General features: G+C 38.9%; 1 protein-coding gene across 1 annotated transcript in view; it reads left to right on the forward strand.

Annotated features, from left to right (window-relative positions):
• The window catches only part of LGR6 (leucine rich repeat containing G protein-coupled receptor 6), a 655,213-nt gene that overhangs the window by 514,593 nt on the left and 116,527 nt on the right, over positions 1-24,093 (forward strand). Inside the window, exon 13 of the mRNA XM_044076136.1 lies at positions 2,187-2,347. Coding sequence (XP_043932071.1) covers positions 2,187-2,347 — 161 coding nt within the window. The remainder of the gene's footprint in view (positions 1-2,186; positions 2,348-24,093) is intronic.

The raw sequence follows: 24,093 nt of genomic DNA on the forward strand, positions 1-24,093 counted from the left end.
GAAGTTACGAGTCTATTTACTATTAACATGTTTACGTTGGTGAGTATTAAAATTAGGAAAGACCAACGTCTCTCAAAGGAAATTTGGCAAAATGGTAATTTCTGCTAAATGTTGGAGGGCAATATGTACTTTTGCAAATCCTGTAGTGACATCCATTTCAGCAATCACTTTTCTGTTGTGGAATGTTCAGGGATTTGAATTTGGAAGATCTGGAATTTCACTTAAATTCAAAATAAAGGTTTATAGTGTAAATCAAAAAAATGTATCTGCTAACTGAATGCTGTTGTTTTTCAACTCTGGCCGTCATGATCCACTTCTAAGTGTAATTGCAGACATATTGTATAATATCAGAAGTTGCTAGTTCCTGACACTGCTTTGTTTAGATGTGTGAGGTTTCATGGGTACAGAACAAGGAAGGCACTGTCTTAGAAATACCATGTTGTTAAGAAGCTAACAATCTACTAAGAAACAGTGCCTCAGAAACTTATATCAGGATATTTTATTATAAAACAATGTGCTTACTGCATCCTGAGTGGCTGGCCATAAAAACAGTTAGATAATTGTAATCACTTATTGTGTGCACAAGCATTTCATATCCACGATGATATGAACCTTTAGATTTTGCATTAAAGCAGACACTTAAATTACTCCAAGAAAAAGAAAAAAATCTCTTATTCTCTTGCTCATAGGTTATATGACAGTAAGTACACTGCTTTAAGTTGGGGGTATATAAAGAAAACAGGACACTAATGCACTTTGGAGAGGTAGAGGATGTCAGTAAATATCATCAGGGGAGCAGAGGAACCAGACTATGGAAAATTATGACTGGAGGACAGATGGAACAGCGATATGATCTGGAGGTATAAGATCATAAGATCATAAAAGAGGATTGCAAATGAATAACTTGAATAAAAGACTGGTGGGACAGAATGAGTAATCATTTAGAAAGAGAGGGGAATAGTTTTAACCTAGAACTGAGAATGTACTTCTTGAGGTAAACTGTTTGACATATATATATATATATATAATATATATATATATATTCAGTCGGGTAAGCAAAGTGGTCCTTCAAAGTGCATTGACAAAACTGTTCTCTATAAGCAAATACAGTTCTCAGTTCTGTTTTATATAAGCAAATTGATTTATATATACATCAGTCAGCTTCACTATCTCGAGCTCTATTCATATATAACAATAAACAGTGGGTAAAGTGTTTTTTATATAATTTAAAGTGTAAGTGTTATTATAATTCATGTTGGGCACTGTGGTATCTTTGGCATCCATAGGTTTACAACAGAAGCTTACACTTTTCTTCATGGGCAGCATAGTGTTGCTGATAGATTTCCAGAATGTGGACAGCATTAGGCTTACCATTCTAAACTGTTCTATGCTGCTGTATTAACAAGTGAAGAGACTGACTGAAGACTTAGTTGGAGAAGAGATCTTCTGAGGAAACTTCGTCAGAACGAGCAGAGGACAGAAGGCGGGTTGCCAGTTGGGCATTGGGCGACGGCACTGGTACAATGATAGCGTTACAGTAAGAGACTCTGAAGCATTTACTGTATGTTGCAAAAGATAATTAATCCTCGACACAGAGTATTTTAAAGTCAGTCAGTTAATGCTTATGGTTAGCTTAACTGAAATAAATATATTGACTCAAACCTAGATGGTGTATGTTCGGTTTATGTATTCTGTGCTTGATAATTTAACAGTACTATAGGTAAAATCATGGAATAGACTACCTTAGTGGGTGGTAACAGACATGGTATGGGATGTGTGCAGAAGGCAGAGCAGTAAGAAGGAAGGTGCAGCTGTAGGCTGCTAAAGACACCCATTAAGTGGACTGGATGGATGATTAGAGTTTGTCTGCAGACGATATATATTCTTGGAGTAGTTAGCCAATGACCAAATAAATGGTCTATCTCCATCAGCAAACAGCACTTGGAACAATTCACACACAGGCAGTCTGCATATGGGTGCTATTTATTATTAGACAAAATTCCCATGTTTTTCCATTATAGTTGAGAGTCTGTTAAAACATGGAAGGTGCGCAATATTCCCACTTTCAAGACCAGTCTGAAATGTTATTGGTAGTAGTGTGTTAGAATTCAGCTTTAATGTGTAGCTTTTAAATGATAGCTAAATTATAAACTAGAACTACTCTTTTTGATCCCTTTGATCCCAAGAATCCTAGAGATGCCCTATGCGTACCAATGTTGTGCATATGGAGTATGCAGTGATTTCTACAAGCAGCCCAAACAATGGGAAGGAAATGAAGCAAGTGCCGATGAGGAAGCAAACAAGAGAACACTGGGACTACTTCAAGCAGCAGCAGCTGAAATGCACTGTAAGTAAATTCATCACCAATTTCATGTAGTAGTATCAATTACTTCTGCAAAACAATGGTAATATAACTCAGGCAGATCCGAGGATTTCCTCCCCTCCCCAGAAACAGTCCATGTGATTGTCACCATTTGTTGGTACTCCACTCTGCTTACTATCTACTAAAACTGTAGTTCCATCTTGCAGCCTTCCCGATAACCAGGTGAAAGAACTGACATGTCAGCTAGAGGAACTGAGAAAGCAGCCTAAAGCAGTAGATGGCATGTTGTGTTATTTTTGCTGCTGTTTTCAGTCCTGCTGCCCTAGTTAAGAAAGGTGCTGTGCTGTGTATATCCTCATTTTACTGTATTCTGTGGTCACCAAGGTGATTGTTTTGCCAAGAAGACTCAAAGCATCTCACATTCTTAAGACGCTCACTTGCTGTGCAGAGCTTATCCAGCCTCATCACAGCTAGATGACATATGCCCAGGCCTTCTTCACCAACCTGAAAAACAATAGCATCTCAGATTACACCCTTAGGGTAGTGCTAGTGGGAACTTATGTCTGTGGTACTGTCATAGTACTGTAGTTTGGACTATTCCTTAAATATGCAGGTCTGCTATGGTAAGGTAGACAAATAACAACGAAAATATATTTGAACAGTTAAGGATGCAGTAAGAACCCTTTTTTAGGCAGGGAACTTTTAACATAAGAAGGCATTACAGATGTCTAAGCTAAAACAAATAAGCATAAGCAGGACACACATGGAACTTTGATTCCCAAAATATGGTATACTGACCACAAATTGCACTCCTTCTTACTATTATGGGGAAATCAGAGTGTGGTTTATAATGTCAGTATAGACGGAAAATTAACATGATGAAAATAAAAAGTTTTAAGGAACCTTTTTTACATAGGTATTTGGATGAATGAACTTAGTGAGGATATGTTTATGGAAAAGGTAAAATGACTTGTATAAATTATGGTGCTATTTTCTAGGATATGTAGAGCTATTTTAAACTGCCTTTTAAGTATATGAGCATGTGCTAGATCATTTGGAAAAAGATGCCCTGTTAGTTAAAACATAAAGTGCTGCTACATTAGCCGCCAAATGGGGAAGCCTGAGCTTTTTATAACAAAGGCTGTTGCTGCATCCTTCACTGTAAGGACCAGTGTCATTTGTTTAGGTGTGGCATGACCATTTTTCCAGCAGTCATTAAGCTAAGAATTATATATATATGGGTGGTCTGATCTGTCAGTCGTTCCTTGAGATTTTTTCCTTTCTTCCACAAGAACTCATCAGTTTTAGAAAGAAGATGAGGTATGTTGATTATTACCCATCTACTTCAGAGGTTTTATGTGAATTGGCAGACATGCAAGTGGCAGACACCAGCTATGAGTAACAGTAAAATGAAAAAAAACATTTAGTTTCTTTACTGAGGACACAACTCACTATCTCTCAAAGTCTAATGTTCTTAGTGGTGCAGCTTCTACAGGTTGCAGGTGTTTCAGTGGTTACCAATTCAGGTTTTATATTTCTTGAATGCACAAGAAGATTTATTACCCCCCCCCCCCCCATATGCAGAACAAGAATAACCCTGTAAATAATATAAACGCAAAACAGCTGAAGGGAACAAAGGTAGGAAGCTACTTGTGCAAGAACCTCTGGGATAATCTCCGCAGTTGCTGCATCTGGATACATTTCTCAATACTCTTGTATGTATGAATATTTTGTCCCATCCCTATCCCATTGTATGTACCTGCATTTAGTAACTTGCAACCTGCTAAAGATCTGAGTACTGTTTTACAAATCTTACCCATCACTTTTGTACCACTCATCTTTCTAAAGCACCTTCTAAAAGCTGGCCCAGGAAAGAGTGTAATTTTGAAAAATGAAACATGGAGTGTAATTTTCTGTGATGAGAGATAATTTTAATAATGGATAATATAAAATAATAATAATAATAAAAAAAAATAAAAAAATATAAAATATATTAATAAGCTGTAAAGTAACTGTATTTTTATTTTATTTTATTTGCTTTTTATTTTTGGCACTGTTGTTTTATTTGGTGTTTTCAGTTTTGAGTTTTGGCACTGAGGAGCCTGCATAAATATTGTTATATATATTTTTTGTTGAGTATATGTTTTATTTTTTTTTTATTGAGAAGTTTTTGAACCTTTTTTTTTTTTTGAGGTTTTTGAGTGGGGATTTTTTTTTTTTTGTTGCAATGTTTGTTAGTTCCTTTTTAATTTAGGCACCACTATATTAATTAATTATCCTAGACAATTGACACTAGAACTCCACAATTGAACAAACACAAAAACTAAAGAAACAAAACAAGAAACAATACAACAAAAATCCAAAAAAGCATAAAGCCCAGTGAGAAACAAGATCCTATCAAAGAATATCATCCAACAATCCAAGAACAAATGACCATCTTGATCTTGAGATAGCAGAGAAAAAACACAAAAAAAAAAAATACAAAAAAAAAAAAAAAAAAAAAAAATTAAATAAAGATAGAAAGAAGAGAAAGAAATTATACAACAAATATATATTAAATTATCTGTTAAAAAAAAACAAAAGGAAACTGTACAAAAAATTAAAAAAATAATATAGTAATAAAGTATAAAGAATTAATTTTAAATTTAAGTATGTTAATTTTAAGTAGATTACCCACTTAAAAAAAAAAAAAAAAAAAAAAAAATCAAGTGAAGGTGAAGGCATGACACACATGAAATAGAGATGAAGGAGGGAGAAGGAAAAAGTAAATCTAACAAACAAAATAAAACCCATTCCACACTGGACTGACAAATCCCAAGTATCTGACAGAGCAGGCTCCCTTTGAAAGCTGCAGGCTCCCTTTCTGAATGTGAATTTGTAACTAAACCCCTACATTGTTCATTGGGCTGTAGAATGTTTATCTGACAGATACTAAGTACTGAAAGCTGCTGGTACCCAAGTTCTCATAGCAAGAAATCTTCTCAGAGCAAGAAATCAAAAAAAACAGGAAACAAGGGACAAAGGCTCAAAAAGATTTTTAAATATTGCTCTTATAAACTTAGAAAACTTTAAATTCTCCTCTCCTCCATACACACCCACAGGGTACCAGGGTACTTCTGAGAGTGTAAAAAAAAAAAAAAAAAAAAAAAAAAGGACGAGGAGGGCCTTTATTGTTACTGGATTGGACATTGTGTTCGTTGTGAGTTGGTGCACTTTCTTGTTACAAAACTTAGAAAGTTGCTAGAATGACATATTTTGCATTATTATAATTTTTCTGGAGGATATGAAGTCTGAAACTCTTTTGTCTTTCGTTATATAGTATTAATTTAGTGACATTGGTACTCAATGATTTGCCAGAAAACCACACAGTTTGTGAGGAATAGACTAAAAATAAGAGGAAAAAACCTGGACATTCTGTGAAAATCTGGCAGCTGAGAGGTATGCCCTTTCGGAATGTGAATTTCTAAATAGTGAAGTACCTCAGGGATCTGTGTTAGGCCTTTTCCGGTTTGGCATTTAGTTTGCAGACAGAAGCCAATATCCTTGAAGTGTGGCTGACCAAGTTTGTTGATGACTCCAGGATGGGCATTGTAATTCGCTCATCCACTGATACTAAATTGCTCCAAAAAGAGCCGTAATATGCAAATACCTGGTGTACTGAAAACAGGAAAACGGTCTCAAGCTACTTGCAAAAAAGTGTAACATAGTAGCATTCAACAAAAAACTGTGACCATCTCATATGTTATAGGTGGTACAAAACAGATTATTAAACAGATACAGTATTAAGCAGATACAGTCATAAGAGACCTGGGTACTTATGTGGACAATTCCTCATATTTTTTCTCAAAAAACTTTTTATTGATTTTACAGATATCAAGACATTACAATAATTCAATGAGTGGGTAAAATGTTATTGTAAACAAAGGCAGGTATGGAAACAAAGATGAAACTACCTAAACATATATAAAAACTAAGTTATATACAAATTTTACAAAGGTGCTACCATGCAGTTAGAATAAGTTAAGAGAGAAGAAGCAATTCTATGAGAAACACGAGTGGATCTCCAAATAACCCAGGGAGAGGGAACTATAAAAATATCTCAGAAACTAGGCCTCAAACATTTGGTCAAGTAGGAGTTTCCAGAATTCTTGATAGTAAGCTTTTTTCTTGAGCCCTTTTATGATAAATACATCTTAAATGCCATCTCTTTGAACCCCTTCCAACAAAGTTTAGTACGATCTAACCAGTTTTTAGTGATGTATAATTTGACAAGAGAGCAGAGTGTAATTAGTACATGATGTTTTAGTTTAGGTAACTTAAGGGTGAGTATGTGAAGTATGGCTGTTTCCCAGGAGAGAGTAGATTTGCTATCCCATTTTTTCTAGGTGAACTTTTAAAGAGCACCAAAGTTTGTGGGCATGTTTACAGAACCATAATACATGAAGGTCAGCCTTTGGAAAAGAACAGCAAGTGCAAGAAGGGGACATTTTGGGATCAAATCTGTTGAGAACAGAAGGTGTGTAATAGGAGTTATTATTGATCATTAATTGTGTATAAATTTTCTTAAAGGGGGATAGTTCTATGGTGTTTCTGATTGCTGATAGCTTTTGTTCCTCTGTAAGTTTGGTATCTTGTTTATCCCATTATTTAGAGAAGAGGCAAACCGTGTTATGCTTTAGGATCTGGAGAGCATTTTCTCTGGGCTTGAGAAATTAGTTATAATTACACACAATCTATTAACGTCTTGGCAGGTGGTGAGTAGATTGCCGAATTGTGATAATATTAATTCTCTGAGTTGTCGAAGTATAACTGTGTATTTGTTATTGACTTTGAGAATTAGACGTAAATCAGGGAGACTTTTGTTCCTAAATTTGAAAAGATCCCATACCAAATAATCCTTGATGAGAGGGAAGTCAGTGAGGTTGACAGTTTTATTGTTGATTCTAACGTTTGGATTTAGATGGAGAGGTTGAAAGAGAGGAAGGGTTTTATCAAGATTAATGGATCCTATCAGCTTCTGGAACAATCTGATCTCGTGTTTCAGACTATTACTTATTTTAGAAGTACTAATAGTGGCAGAGAAAAGAAAGGGGAGAGCTTTCGGGTTAATGTTGTTGGTAACTACGTGTTGGTGCCATATTTTAACCCAGGAGGGGATGTGTTATAATCATCCCGGTTAAAATTTGATGTAGTCATAATTCTATTAGCACATATAATCATGTAATACAGTTGGAGATCTGGTAAACTGAGGCCTCCTTTTACCTTGGGTAGGATATCCTAACTGATTTAGGAAACCAGATAAATTTGTCTAATTCTTTGTTCATTCTAGAAAAAAGACTGTTAGGAATAATAAGGTTTGATGCGTTAAATTGATAAAGAAGTCTGGGCAGAACATTCATTTTCACTATAGCAGCTTTGGATAACAGAGAGAGATACATGAGCTGCCATCTGTGGAGGTCTTGTACTATTTTGGACCATGCTCTATGGAAGTTATTCTGAATCATGGAAGCTTGATTGTACTCAAAGCAAATTCCAAGATAATTAAGGTGATAGGTTGTTTGAAAAGGAGAGTCCGGGAAATAGTTGATTTTGTGGTTTGAAGGGTTGATTGGAAAAATATGTGACTTCTTTTGGTTGACCTGATAGTCTGAAACCTTAGAAAGGTTATTAATAGCATTTGTGATTTTTCCCAGGTCAGTGTTGGGATATTGAAAATATAAATTAAGGTCGTCAGTGAAGGCAGATAGCATTATTTTAGTATTTAGTACTTTGGGTATCGAGTGGTATGTGTTTTGCGAAATATATAAGAAAAAAGGTTCAATGAAGATGTTAAAGAGGAAGGGAGACAATGGGCAGCCTTGTCTTGTTCCATTTGTAATCCTAATTGGGTTAGACATCCTCTTATTCACATATATATATATATATATATATATATATATATATATATATATATATATAGGTGGAGGAATTACCGTACAGTCATTTTATTGTGTCTGAGAAATCTTTAGGTATGTTGAAATGAGAGATGGTTAGGAACAAAAACTCCCAATTTACTCTGTCAAATGCCTTGCAGGCATCTAGTGTGAAAGTATAAATCAGGTTCTTGTCTTTTTTTGTAATTTGCATTAGGGAGTCAAGTGTTAGGGTGTTATCCCATGTGTGCCTGTTACACATAAAACCTGCCTGATCTGGGGATATTAAATAAGGCATAACTTTTTTTAAGTCAATTGGCCAGGATAGAGGAGAAGATTTTTACATCGACGTTTATTAGGGAAATGGGCCTGTAGTTATGGGGATTAGTTTTGTTGTGTTTATTTTTTAAGATCAAGATTGTTTTCAAGTTATTCCAGTGCAGGACAGTTATCCCATTGTTTTTAATGAAGTTAAACACTTTTAGAAGAGTAGAAGAAATTCTTCGGCTGAAAGCTTTATAGAAATTAGTAGTGAACCCATCAGGGCCAGGGGATTTGCCAAGTTTAAGATTGCTAATGACGTCTAGAATCTCTTGAAGTTCGAGAGGTGCAGAGAGGAGAGTTCTTTGATTTTCATTCAGGGACGGGAAGATAATAGCATTCAGATAGTTCTCCATATGAGAATTTAGAGGGTTATCTCCTTTACTGCCATAGACATCCGAGTAAAGATTGTAGAACAACTCTATGATTTCAGAGTCTGATTTATAAAATTTGTTTTGGTAATGTAAGATGGAGATTCTGGAAGAACCATGTTTATTGTTAATTATTCTCGCTAGTGTCTTAGATGGAATTTGCGCCCATTTGGAGTAGGTAGCTATGAGTTTTTGTTCTTGAAGGGAGTAATTTTGTTGGTGGAGTTCTAGTAATTCTTTTTGAGTGTTCATGATCAAGATATCTATGTCGGGGGCTGGGCATAACTTATGTTTCTTTTCCAGGTTAGTTAGCTTCAAAATCAGTTTAATTTTTTTTCTCCTTGTTAAGCTTTTTGTAATATGAAGCCTTTTGGATCAAGGTCCCTCTTAGTTTAGCTTTGCAAGCCACCCATTGGATGTCTAGGGGTATTTGAGACATCTCAAGGTTGGTGTCAAGGTCTGCTAAAGTGTCTTTGATTTCTTGGATTATGCCTTTGTTAAAGAGTAAATTATTGTTTAACGTCCAGTTACCATAGATGAGTTTCGAAGGCATTCTATTTTTGAAGGTTAGATTGAGAGAGATTCTGGCATGATCTGATAGGAATCTAGGCTCTGAATAGATGTTTATTCTAAGATTTGTTAAGGATTCTGAGATTAGAAAAAATCTAAGCGCGACCAGGTGTTGCAGCATTTCGAGTAGTATGTATAAATGTTGTCTTTAGTTAGATTACCACTAAATGAGATTGGATCTAAAAGGTTCAAATCAGACATTAGTTCCCCCAGAGCTAATGAGGCTTGGAAATTGTATGAGGTTGAATTACTTGTGCGATCTAAGGCTGGGTCTATGTCTGCGTTCCAGTCTCCACCTAATATAAACTGGTGATTTTGGAATGTGCAAAGAATGTTATAGATCTCCATAATGAAATCTTGTTGTTGCGTACAGGGACCATATAGATTTAAGAAAAGGACTGGTTTGTCAGAGTCGGGGTTTATGGATGTGAAAAGGCATCATCTTCCATTTTTTCCAAATTTAGATTCTGTGATTACCCCTTGGAATTATTTTTTGATTATAATGGCCACCCCCTTTGAGTTTGAGCTGCCGCCCGCTGCTATGATAGATCTTATCCATTTTCTGTTAACGTCCTTCTCTCAGTCCTCTTTGAGCATATGTGTTTCTTGCAAAAAACAGACATTAGCCTGAGATTTAAACATAAGGTGCAATAGCAAGTTTTTCTTAGCTTTATTTTGTAGTCCCCTTATGTTCCATGAATCAAGGTTTCACCCAATGGTCAGTGAGATAGAGGGACTGAATGGTTAAGGGCATGATTGTCCAATTTTGTCGGGAAATGCCCCATTACAGCATATAGGTGAAGAGATAAAATAAAAGTATGAGAAACGTTGGTTATGGAGATCCACATCGTACTCTGATCTATTATACTTAAAATTACAACTATTAAGATAGCACAGTACTCCTTCAGAAAAAAACTGGTGCCTAACCACCCAAACCCCCCCTGATGAAGGAGTAAACAACTTAGACAGGTTTGATAAAACAGTTTAAGTAACAATTGTGACAATGCAAGAAAACAATTCACATTTAACCTTTTGAAAAAAAACATTAATAAGACCAAAAACACTAAACATAGGTACAAAGGTATACTCATCCATAGACTGGTCATCTTAAAATCTTCTAAAAGACCACGAGCATCCTCTAAATGTGTAAGGTGATTTTTGGAAGGCTTTAAGGAATGCATCTTTTGCCTCTTTAGGTGAACTTGTTTCATTGCTGAAAAAGAGTAACGTGCTTGGGTACCGCATTTGGAACTTTATTCCCTTTTTAATTAGTTCAGCACAGAACGGAGATAACTTTTGTCTGTTTTCCTTGATGGAGAGTGGAAGGTCTTGTGAGAAGGTTAACTTGTGTGTGTGTGTGTGTGTGTGTGTGTGTGTGTGTGTGTGTGTGTGTGTGTGTGTGTGTGTGTGTGTGTGTGTGTGTGTACACACGTTTGTATATTTTTTGCTTGACTTAAAACAAAAACAGTCCCTTTTATGTATTATGGCAAGGTTTTATTATGCCAATAATTACACCATTTCTTTTAGTAAGTGTATAGCAGTTCATTGTGAAACGTCAGACACTGGAAATAATGAAGGATAAAAGTATGTATATTTTATTTTATTTTTAAATAAAAATAATAAACATTCTGTGTTATGTTTAATAATTTGCTATTTTTATTCATTTGTTAATCAGACAAACCCACTACCTACAAGCCTGTTTCATGAGTGACTTGGGAGTACTGTGTGGTTAAGTGACGTGCTTAAATTCATACAGCACACAAATGGAGGTTCAGGGATACAAACCCCAAACTACAGGGTGAAGCTCATTGGTAGCTCATAGCTTAATTCTTTGAACCAGACTGTCAGAATTAATGTTTCGTTCTTTTCTTTTAGATTATGTCTGAAAAAAGAGAGAGATTATTTTTATGTATTTTTGTTATAGTGTTATTTGCTTTACTTAGTTATTTGTTTTCATTACCTTTTGTTACATGATGTTTCTGTCTTGTTTAGATGTGACAAAATTATTTATACTGAGCAAGTAAGGCAAAAATCTACTTTGCATGCTCAATGTGAGAGATTTTTTCATATTTAAATTTACTGTGACTCAGTGCTACAGCCTGGCACAAACATGAATCGGAGAGCTCAGCGGGTATAGCTCAAATGCCAGTAGCATGGTGCTTTACAAACATACCTTCTAACTAACTACCTTCCAGGTAGCACAGGCTTAAAAACGTTCAAACAGAATCATTTTGGGGGGGAACTCCAAGATCTGAAGGATGGAGTATATGCAAGCAATACCACTCCCCAGTCACCATCAGTTTCCTTAACTTGGTTTATCGGACAATATGCTTGTTGACTTTATTTAAATAGATTCCTATGGTAATTTTTGTGTGTGTTTTATAGGTCTATATATGTTCAAAGGTAAGTACTAGGATAGTTGCCCTTGCAGACCATTTAAGCCTAGCCAATTTCCCTTTTTGTGCCCAAATTAACTTATCACATTGGGTTAAAGATTTGCCTTACCCATCTCATGGTCGATAATTGCATATTACCCCTAATGAGAATAACTGGGATTAAACCATAGATAATTTGAGGGGACACATACATAGGGTAGAGGATTTAGGAGCTGCCACTGTCCATGAGTAGTACAGGGGGCAGTCCTGGGGTAAACTTTCTGTTTCCCATCCATAGATCTAAGTTGAACTTGAATATGGACAGGGATGAACCTTGTTTTATGTTGATAGGGAATCTGTTCAAGAGCAGCAGTATCCTCTGTGATATTTTTATTATTTTTTTTAAATTTTTGTTTTATTTTTATTACTATTTTAATTTGCATTTGGATTTATGTAATGTTTCACTTTTATTTAGTTTATATTTAAGTTTACTTCTTAGGTTAGTGTGAGTGACATTCTGTTTTCTGTTGCTAAGATTGCTGATCTTATCTGAGTACATGCTTTATTTAGGAACACAGAAATGTAAGAAAAATACTAGAAAAGTGATTACAAGAACCGTAAGAAGTGCAGTCTTATACACCTTTAAGTGGACACAGTTTTTGAGTACTTAATAGTGCCCAGTTACCACTTCCCAAAGCACTCAGGTTCATACATGATAATCCTGGTGTAAATTTCTGCCTACTCATCTAATAATCAAAGCTGGTTTTAAAGGCAGACAAAGTTGTACTTTGCTTGTTGAGTCAAGGAACCAATTTCTCCAGGTAGTCTTGTTTATCTGTTAGTTTAAATTTAGGTCTGTAATATGGGTATCTTTTGAGCCGCTGATTTCACAAAGAAATAAGAGGTCAAATAGGATTGGGTCTTTCATGGCCTGAAAAGCGAGGCACATATCACATCAGAGCAGCTGGTAGGCTGCTGAGTATAAGTAGAGTTATGCAAATCTGTTGGGATAGTTGACGGATTTAAGGTCTTTTTTGATTAAAAATCACTGGAGCCTTTCTAGTTGAGCAATATGCCTGAATATGTACATACCAAAGGGGCACAGTATTTGATGCTGTGTCTGGCAGGGGAAGGTACAGTGGTAAGATGACTTATTTAGATCTTGAAGACATTCCCTTGAAAATTAACTGGGCCAGATAAAATGATTTCCTGATTATTGTGGAAATATAACAATCAAATATGAGGAATTGTCAGATTCCAAGATGGTGGTCGTCTAGTGTACACCCTCTCCACAGAGCTCCTTACCTCAGTTATAGTTTTCAAGGAATATGCTCACTTTTGCTCTACAGAAGGTATGATCTGAGGAGAAGAAGAACAACCAAAACATCAAAATTCCTCGACTATTGGAATAACTAGCTCTTCCAAGAACAAAATCAGGTTATTTAGTCTTCAGCCTGTCCTGCAGTTCCAGCCACGTGTATCCTAAGGGCCTGAAGCTATTCATAGCACACCAATTATACAAAGGAGGAACAAATCATCATGGCAAAGGAACTAGATACCGTGGAGACACAAACTACAAAAACCAAACTCTCAGCATTATCTTCTCCAGAGAAAGAAGTAGTTTCCAAGAGGCAGAAAATAAACAGTTGTCGGATCCCAACAAATCCAGCGCTAAAGTCAAAGCCAAGACAAAATTCCACATGGACCCATTCAATCGGCTATTCAAGGGTTCTCCGAGCAACTTACCAAATTTGGGAACACTATTAATCAAATTGCCGACAGGGTGGACACCCTTGAACACAAAACCCAATCTAATGAATCTCAAATCCAAACTTAATTTTACGAGCTTCGCACCAAAACAACTTCCCTAAATGATCTGCAGCAAAAGCTAATGGACCTTGAGGCAAGAAGCCAGTGCAACAACATTTTGATTAGGGGGCTTCCTGAGAAATATGAAAATCCTGACTTGCTAAGCATAACTAAGCAGATCTTTGAGATGCTTTTATGCTCGGAGGGTATCCCATCAGACAACAATTGAAAGAGCCCATCACACCCTTCATAAATGCCAAGAATCCACAGCTCCACGTCAAGTTTACACCAAACTACTTAACTTTCAAGACACTCAAAGAATACTCTTAGCGGCCAAAAAACAAAAATCCTTCACCTGGAATAATCACAAGTATTTTATTGGTGCTGCAGCTTTCCTGCTTTAAATGCTTTTGCACATTTATCAAGACCAAATGATATTCTTATATCATCAGAGATAGTTTTGACCACTTGTAGTTGTGCTTTGAGTTCCTCATCTGATGAACTGTATAGTTTTAAATCATCCACAAAAAGAAGATGAGAAATCTTTACACTTTGTTGTTTTCTGGGAGCCAAACTGTAGCCATGACCTAATCTGTTAAGTAGACAGTTTAATGGGTTAAGGACAAGACAAAAAGAGCAGCAGTGGCACCCTGGAATATCCCTCTTTGAATTTTTATCTATGGAATAATAACTTGTTCTTTATAATGGCTTAACTGCAAAGTGGTTTGCCACTGTTTCATGGTTGCTGTAAAGTAATTGATCAGTGTAGGGTATACCTTATACATTTGTAAGCACTGTTTTATTCACAAATGTGTGATGCTGTCAAATGCTTTTTTGTAGCCTATCCATGCCATACTTAGGTTCTTCCCCTTTTTTACAGTTCTCCATTATGACTTTATTTAACAACAAATGATCCTTTGTTCTATATGACTTTCTTTTGTAACCCTTTTTGCTCTAGTGCCATGATGGAGTTTTCTTCTAAATGATTATAAACTCTATCGGCATCAATTCCAGTGTACAGTTTATACATCGTCGGAAGGCAAGTTATTGGTCAATAATTTTTAGGATAGCTTGCAGGTTTGCTCTTAAGGATGAGTATTATTTTTCTTGTGAACTAGGTTGGCATATGTTCATGGTACACATATAAATATTTCTTACTCATGGCTTCATGTAAAGATGTTAATACTTTTACCCAGAAGTTAAGTACTGCATCTGGGCCTGGGGTTTTCTGATTAGGAGCTTTTCTTAATGTTGTTTCAATTTCTCTGGGTGTTACTTCATCATATATCAAATCCTGTACATTTGAACTTCTTATTCTGTTTTTTTTTTACTTCTTTTATCCATTCAGCATCTTTGTTATGTTCCACACCATGTTCATAGATATTTCTACAAAATGTGTCTATCTCGTCTTTTTTTGGTGGTGTCTCAATTCCTGTTGCCTTGTTACCCAATTTTCTGTAAAACTTTCTGGGCCATCAATGAATTGCTTATTTTGTACTTTTCCTTCATATTCATCTGCATATCTTCTAAGTGTTTTATGCCTGTGCTGATATCTTTAGTTTATTATTTGCAATGGTGTATGAAAGATCCTGATCTGTTCTGATACTGCACATTGCTTTTATCATGTCTATCTTTCTGAGTATTTTTGTAGATCTGTTCCCTCTTCTGTACTCTTCTAACAGTGACACTTCTTGCCTTAATTGCTTTATATTTTTCTCTTTTTGATACTTCCATGATAGCATTTGATTTCTCCCCTTCCTCTCCCTTACTGCCCTGTGTTTTTGTGGTAAGACTGTATCTGTTACTAATTTAGTTGCACAGTAATATATCCTATTTACTTCTGTAATAGTGCATGAATTTCTATGAGCAGTCCTGATTACAATGTTCATTTGTTTTATCAAACTTCTAACATTTTAGGTCTTATTGACTTTTTGTAATCTATTTCTTTCATTGAGCTTAATATCTCTAGCCATCTCTATTAAATCAAGCAACTCTTCACTGAAATCATTTTCTTCTAAACTGAGGGTACATTCTTTGGTGTCCATTTCCTGTGGGCATTCTACAGAAAGTGCCAGAGCATCTTCCTGTGCCATATTCTCTTGACTTTCATCTGGTGTCATCCGTTGCTCTTTAATGTGGGAACTCACTGGCCTGTCACTCCACAACATTGTCTGTGTCAGAGTTGTCACAGTTTCCTGTTCCTTTCCTTGCTGTGTAACTCCAACTGAACTTTTACACTGATTTCCTATTGAAGGCTCTAAAGTATCTTCATATGGCAACTGATCAGATGTTTCCACTGGTTTGTCTTTAATTTGAGGATTCATTATTCTATCCTGCTGTGGTGTTATCAGAGTTAGGTTTTCTTCACTAAATACTTCACTTTGCAGGTAATCCATAACCTCAGTTTCTGTTTCTTTAACTTATCCATTACTAATCCTCCTTTCTAATTTCCTTCTCTGTTTTTTTATTTTTTGTATCATAACATTTTCCATATGTGAATGCCTTTGCCTGTATTTCTCTTCAAATATCTTTGGTGCTGCTCTTTTTGAATTGTTTAGTTTTGCTTTCTCCTTTGCATAAATATCGCACCATATTCAATCTCTTTTTCTTTCTCATGTCAATATTTCTTCTTCAGATGTCTCCTGCTCTTCCTGTTTCTCCTTACTTGGGGATTCATTGTTTCATCATGCTGTGATATAACCTGTGTTAGACTTTCTACACCAAATCCTTCACTTTGTAGGTGTAGATGAATGTGTGTGTATATATACATTTAAGAAGCTATTCAAGGGTATGCACAAGTGTATAAATACTGAGCACGTGCAAGTCTGACTGCCATTTTGTAGTTGGCAGTTGTGATGTAAGCATGTATGTATATAAGGTCTGTCTGTTAACCAGTTCATTTGTATTTTATGATGCTGCTATCCACCCTGATGTGTTTCTATGTATTAAAGCATCTAAACGAAATACCCCACCTGCTTGTCATCTATGTTAGAGAGAGATGTGCGACATGGTGTTAGAAGTGGGATGTCTAAAAGGACATGGTGTCAGAAGTGGCACATTTAAAGGGCATGAAGTTAGAGACGGCATGGCTAAAATGACTTAAGGCATTTGCTTGGAACTGGATGAATATACAGCAGTGAATCATCCCTAAAATGTGCCTACTTCACAAAACAGGTCAGAAATGAATTTCAGGTATTAAAACTTGCTCAGCCCTATTTCTTATTCACATAATATGAAACGAGGCATACAGAACGTTCTAAACGATATTCACATAAACTGATATGTACAATATTGATAAAAATATTCAAATTACTACAGAAAATGTTTGAAATAAAGTCCGAATTGCATAAAACAAATAAAATAAGGGGAAACGACTGCATTTTCGCAAAACATGTATTTTTGTATTAAGCAAAGATATCCGAGTTATCAGAAGTGTATAAACTGTTCACGTATTTGTGCAGCATTACATTAACTCTATTTTGGAAAAGTACAGCTATTACAAGGCATAATCTGATGTTGTTAATCTTCTTTCCATTCATCGCTGATGGGTTTGGTTCCGAGTCCCTCAGAACCATGTCATCCTAATACCATGCTCGCATGCACCTAAAACTCTCGAGCTAAGCTGCTACCCCAGATCTCGTTTGCCGCACAGCCATATAGCAGCTTTTCACTGCGCTCTCAAGCTAAGTAGTATTTATCTTGATATTTTCTTCATATTTGTATATATATCTCTTATTTAGTCACTCTCTAAATCTATCGCCTTTCTGCTTTACTCATTTAGAGTTATTTGTAACTTTCCTAACTAGCTCTACCCATTGGGTAATTCTTTTTACCATCATTGGTACGCCCTCTCCTTGCCCTTGTGGTATCTCTTGATACCATTGTTGGTATCTTCTTTCCTCTTTCTTTCCTTTTCTGGTGTTTTCCTTTTTTGATATTCTAGGTTACTTGTGATAAGTGTGTTTGTGGACATGTCTGATAAAAAAGGGTCTTCATGGTTTAAGCATTGCACCTCTTGCAATGGTAAACTCCCAAACAGCGACTCTCACGACAACTGCATTTATTGCCTGGGGGGTTCTCATCTCTCTTTTCAACCCCCATGTCAGATCTGTAAAACTTTCAGTCAGCGGACACTGAATGAACGCAAGAACAAATTGATTTTGAAAGGCCTTCTTGCTTCTCCTTTCTCAGAGACCCTTTCTGTGTTGGAGGTCTCAACCCCTCCAATGCAGGACAAGAAATGTCCCCACTCTGATCCCTTTTCACTGGCTGGCAGCTGGTAATAGGGGAAAGACGCCTAAACATAAGGCCAACAAAACTTCCTCGGAGCATAGACTTGCTACTTTGGCTCCGACTACTGCTGTTCTGAGCTCTGCTCCAAATACTATTCCGACTCAAGCCATGAATATTATCAGATTCTCGATGTTGGCACCACCTTCGGCACTGACTCCTCCAGCTATGGCACCGACCTTGCCTTCCACTACAGCTACGGCACTGACCTTGCCTTCCACTACAGCTATGACATTGACCTTGCCTTCGACTGCATCAAAAGTGGCTCTGACCTCTGCTATTACTTTGGAACCGATGACATCGACTCTGAGTGCCTCATTGGCACCGAGCCCTTTTACTGCAGCACAGATTCGTTTGCTTCTTGTCTCCAAATTAGAGACTACGGTGCCACTAGCTCAGACACCATGGACCCGATACTCCCCCTCTTTGGATCCATTCCTGGGTCAAATGTACAGCCCTTTTTTGGATCAACCCGACTCCCCTTCAGGAGTATCCACGAGGTCCACCAGGAGTCTATCCAAACTTGATGTGGTGCACCTGTTGGAACAGCTGTTAATAGCCAGAGGGATACCAAATGTTTCAAATACTCATCCCCCTCTGGGACTTGGGTCTATCTCTCCTAGGACTCCGATGTATACTCCTCCTTCAGACCCATTGGTTCCAAAGCACATTGCTCCGATGTCTTTTGTGGAACCCCGTTCCTTAGCACCAACAGTGACTGTCACTGAGGCTTCAAGGCCATCCCTTTGGTTTTCGGTTCAGATGGAACTGTCCCTTCCTCAGCCTCATGGTTGGGGGCAGAGTCCTTGGTTCAGGGCATGGTTCTGAGTGTTTTATCGGTTCCACCCTCGGATCCAGGTAACACCTGCCCCAATCCTGCTTGAGGCTCCATCTCTGGGAGCGGGTCCAATGGAGTGGGGAGTGACCCTGGTTCCGAGGTTGTCCTTCTCGGTTCTGGGCTCCCAATCCTCTTTGGGTGGACCTGTTTTTTGGGTGATGGAGAGGGTGCTTGCTTCTGGAAGTGCTCCTCCGATGTCGGAACTTCATCCTGTTCCCTCTGAGCTACAGTTACCATGAACCACCTTCCCGGGACACCGGGAGGAGAAGCCTCAGGAAACCCCAGTTCGGGGTTCCCACCCTTCGAGTCTTCCTCAAATATTCCCACTGAAGAACCTCCTTGAAGAAGACATGTGAGAGGAAGCACATAGACTCTCCTGAAGAGTCTTTGACAGAAGACATGGACTATGATAATGGGGAGGGGTCCCCATGATCACCCCCGGACAATGTCTCCTTCAGAGACATCCTGGAAATATTAAAATGGAGGGGTGGCTGGAAGCCCTCCAACCCTTCCTTGGAGGAATCCATGTTCCTGCAGGCTTTTTGCTCCCGGCCTTCTACCTCTTCGGTGACCCCACCTTCCGACGAGTTAATCCAGCTTGTCTTGCAGCGTGCTTGGCAGAACCCTGACTCTATTGAGGCCATTCCCCGGAGACCTGATAAGATTATTTCTCCCCCAGAAGGGCATCCACACTTGTCCAGAGGTTTGCCAGTTGACGCTATGATGGTGGCGGTGGCCACTAAAAAGGATCTAGTGGAAGAAAGTCTACTGTCCATCCACCCAACAGGGAGTCTCAGACTGTGGACAGGTTGGAGAAGCAATTCTTTGCTTCAGCGACCTTTGCTGTCAGGTCCCTGAACTACTTGGCACATTTTATGAGGCTCCAAAGAAATCTGATTACCGAACTTTCTGGATCCCTCGCAGGACAAGTTTCTGATGAGGCACGGGACAAGGTTGCCTCTCAACTTGCCACCCTTGAATCTATTTCCAAATCATCCATGAGGCTGCTCTCCCACGCAACCGAAGGGGTGGCCAGAGCTGCAGGTGCAGGCATAGTCATGAGTCATCATGTCTGGATGCTCATCTGCGACCTCGTGGACTCCTTCAAGTCCTCCTTTATGAAGGCCCCTATTGAACCATCTTCCTTATTTGGTTCTAAAGTGAAGGACATGCTAGCCAGGTGCGAGCAAGATGGAAAGACTCTGCTGTTGGCCTATGTTTTTCCAAGCCTCAACATTCTTTTTCCAGGAACCAGAGGAGTGGGAAAATCTGGCACAAGAAATCTCAGGGTCCTTTCTGTAACGCACATGGCGAGGATTCCCCCAGAGGCAGGGGGGGTTTCAATGGTAGAAGACCCCCCCCTTTAGGAGGCAGAGGGGGTCCCTGAAACCAGGACACCAGAGATTCTTTCTCTGGGTGGACTTATCAGTACTCTTGAAGCGTTGCCTGATTGCTTTCCTCTGGAAGCAGTTGTGGCTCGTTTTTCTCTGCACCAAACTGCCTGGCACTCTATTACAAATGATCGATGGGTGCAGAGAATAATCTGCAGAGACTACTACATCCCTCTAATCTCCTGCCCAAAACCTACAAAAAACCTTCCCGATGTTCCACCCAATCAAAGGGAAGAAGCAGCTTCAGAGATAACAAAGCTGTGTCAAAAAAAAGAGTCATCCAACCAGTCCCTCCAGACCAGTGTGGATCCGGGTTTTACTCAAGATTCTTTTTAGTGCCAAAAAAAGACCAGGGACTGGAGACCCATTCTGGATCTCAGCCACTTAAACAAATCAGTTGTGCAAACCAAGTTCCGCATGGTCACTATTCAATCCATTCTCCATTTTTTAAGGGAGGATGTTTGGATGTGCTCGGTAGACCTCCGGGATGGGTATTACCACATCAAAATGGACAAACGCTCCAGGAGTCTCCTTCACTTCTGGCTAGGAGCCATTCATTACCAGTTCTGAGCCCTGCCATTTGGTCTCTCGACAGCCCCCAGAGTGTTCACGAAATGTCTAGCAGTGGTGACAGCTCATCTGAGACTTCAAGGATTCCAGGTGTTTCCATATTTGGACAATTGGCTCCTCTCCGTCCCCACCAGGTGTCTTCTGACTATGGGCCTCCGATACACCCTTTCACTAGCAGAGTCCCTGGGAATCACTGTACACTGGGAGAAATCCAACTTAGAACCTGCCTAACAGCTGGAATGTATAGGGGCAGTTTTCGATACTTGATCCTGTCTGGTATCTCTCCCAGCTCACAAGCTTCAGAGGTTAAGAATCCAAGTGCGTGTAATACTCTGTCAAAAGAAGGTGTCAGCAAGGGAAGTACTCCAGGCTCTGGGGTCCATGGCTGCAGCCATCCCTATAGTTCCTCTGGCAAGGTTACACATGAGACTGTTACAATGGCTCCTATTGTCCCAGTGGTTTGAGAATCTTCACCCCCTAAACTCCCAGGTGCTCATAGCCAACTCTTGCAAGCAAGATCTCCTCTGGTGGATGAGGCCAGATGCAGAGCTCTGGTGTTATCCTTTTCAGACCCCCTCAACCCAACACCACTGTGACCACGGATGCTTCCCTGATAGGGTGGGGGAGCCATTTTCAGAGAAAGACAGTCCAAGGCATGTGGTCGTGCTTAGAGGCCAACCTGCATATCAATGTTCTGGAGTTAAGAGTGGTGCTGTTAGCATTGCAGGCATTACATCCACTTCTTCCCCCCGGAACTATTTCAATTCAGTCAGACAATATGTCAATAGTCTGGTACATCAACAAACAAGGAGGAACCAAATCCTACCCCCTGTGTCGAGAGGCCATGAGAATTTGGCACTGGGTGATAGCTTTTGACTGCTTTCTAATAGCAACGCACATCCCAGGGAGTTCCAGCGTGATTGTGGACAGCTTGAGCAGATGCATTCTCCTTCCACACAAGTGGTCTCTCGATCCCAGAGTGACGGAAGAAATTTTCCGCTGATGGGGCCAGCCCTGCTGCAACCTCTTTGCCTCCCCTATGAACAACAAATGCAGCAGCTACTTTGCCCTTTTTCCACCAGAGGGGGAGTCCCTGAGCGATGCTCTGACTCACGATGGGTCTCCTCTACGCATATTCTCAAATTCCCTTGTTGCCTCTATTCTTAAAGAAAGCTACTCGGTTGAGATGCAAGGTGATCTTCATTGCCCCATTCTGGCCTCGTCAAGTGTGGTTCCCCTTCCTCCAGCCTCATCTGTTACAACCTCCATGGATCCTGGACAGTCGACCAGACTTGATTTCTCATCCCCCAAGGGTTGACTCAGCCAAATCTGTCCACTCTCAAGCTGACGGCTTGGTTTCTCCACTTCCATTAGTCGCCAGGCAGGAAGCCCTTTCCTCACCGGTTCACAATATTATTCTGGCCTCCCATAAACCATCCGACAGAAAACTTTATAGAGATAAAAGGAAAAGGTTTTCTATATGGTCTAAAGAGCAGATGCTATACCCTTTCTCAGCTCCGGTCTCTGTCATCCTTCAATACCAATCTGAGTTCATTTAAAACGGAGCATCAGCCTCTACCATACGAGTCCATTTAGCAGCAATTTCCAATTTCTATAATGGTTTAGAGGGCACTCCACTTATGTCCATTCGCCTATGCAAACCTTTCAAAGAATTATTTCACAGCAGACCTCCAATTCGGCGTCCCTTAGAGACGTGGAATCTATCCCTAGTACTGCAGTCACTATCTCAATCCCCCTTTGAACCTGCTGCAAAATGTGACCTCAAATTTCTCTCATGGAAATCTCTCTTTTTGATAGCTGTCACTTCAACTAGACGGATCTCAGAATTACAGACTTATGCATCAAGAACCCATACCTAATATTTCATACAGACAGAGTATCTCTACGCACTAATCCATCTTTTCTCCCCAAAGTGGCTTCTGATTTTTCTGTGAACCAATCCATCGAGCTCCCAGTGTTTTTCCTGAACTATTCGAATAAAGGAGAATACTGCCTACACTCCTTGGATGTGCATAGGCAACTAAGTTTTTACCTAGACAGGACTAAATCTATCTGCATGTCAGACCAACTTTTCATTTCTTTCTCTGGTCCAAGAATGGGATATGCTGTTTCAAAAGTCACTTTATTAAAATGGCTCAGAGATTGTATTTCTTTTTCATATTCATGTACAAACGAGCCTAGACCTCATAATATCAAATCACATTCAACTAGAGCTATAGCAACCTCTGTAGCCTTCCACTCCAGGGCCTCTGTGGATGACATTTGTGCAGCTGCCATTTGGGATAAACCACACACTTTCATCAAGCATTACAAGTTGGATATGGTCTCCAGGGGAAGAGCGGCCTGCGGCTCAATGGTGCTCAGGAATGTTCTTCCATAAGGGCCACCCAGGTTTCTCAGGTAGCTTGGGATTCTGTCCCATCAGTGATGAATGGATAGAAGATTAACATCAGATAAAGAAGTTATGTCTTACCATAACATTCCATCTGTGTTGTTGATCTTCTTCCATTCATCACAACCCACCCTCCGTCTCCCACCAAAGGCTCCTGGTGGATTTCATGGGTCCTTGTGGTGTGTCAGGGTTTTTGTGCAGAAATGGCATCGGCTTTATTTCTATGTCTTATGCAAACTCGATCTGAGGTAACAGGGAGAAGGGCATTGTGGCTAGCAGCTTAGCTCGAGCGTTTTTGGTGTACGCGAGCTTGGTATTAGGCCAACACGGTTCCAAGGTGCTCGGAACCGAACCCATTAGTGATGAATGGAAGAAGATCAACAACACAGATGGAACGTTACGGTAAAACATAACTTATTTTTTCACAGAATACAGCCATTTTAGAGCATATTTCACAGAGTAGAGTATTTTGAAGAGTTTATTGTGCATTTGAATGCTATTACAAGCTCACAGCACAGTTTGGTCATACATAATTACAAAGGCCATATTTTCAGTGTGTTTGTGTATACTTTGTGGGCATGACAGACAGATGTAACAATGTTTCGGAGCTTTTCTCCCCAGGCCTCCACTGTAAAAGGACCTGGTCCAGTTGGAATTTTCCGGTTAACTAATGTAAAATAAAATAAATTTTGAAAACCCAGTGCACTTGTGTTTGACTAATATTGCTAAGAACTGGAGAGTGTTTTTGCAGGAGAACAACATTTTCATACAGGCTGCATTTCCTGATAAAGATGACTGTATAAAGGCATTCATTCTACTTAATTTAGCAGGGTCAGAAGCCATAGAAAGGGAACATTCATTTGCATATGCACCTGCTATCTGTACCGGAGAAGGGGAAAACCATTGTATT

The sequence above is a fragment of the Protopterus annectens genome, chromosome 7.part0 (genome assembly GCF_019279795.1).
Source record: "Protopterus annectens isolate FY-2018-M chromosome 7.part0, PAN1.0, whole genome shotgun sequence".
NCBI classification, from domain to species: Eukaryota; Metazoa; Chordata; order Ceratodontiformes; family Protopteridae; genus Protopterus; species Protopterus annectens.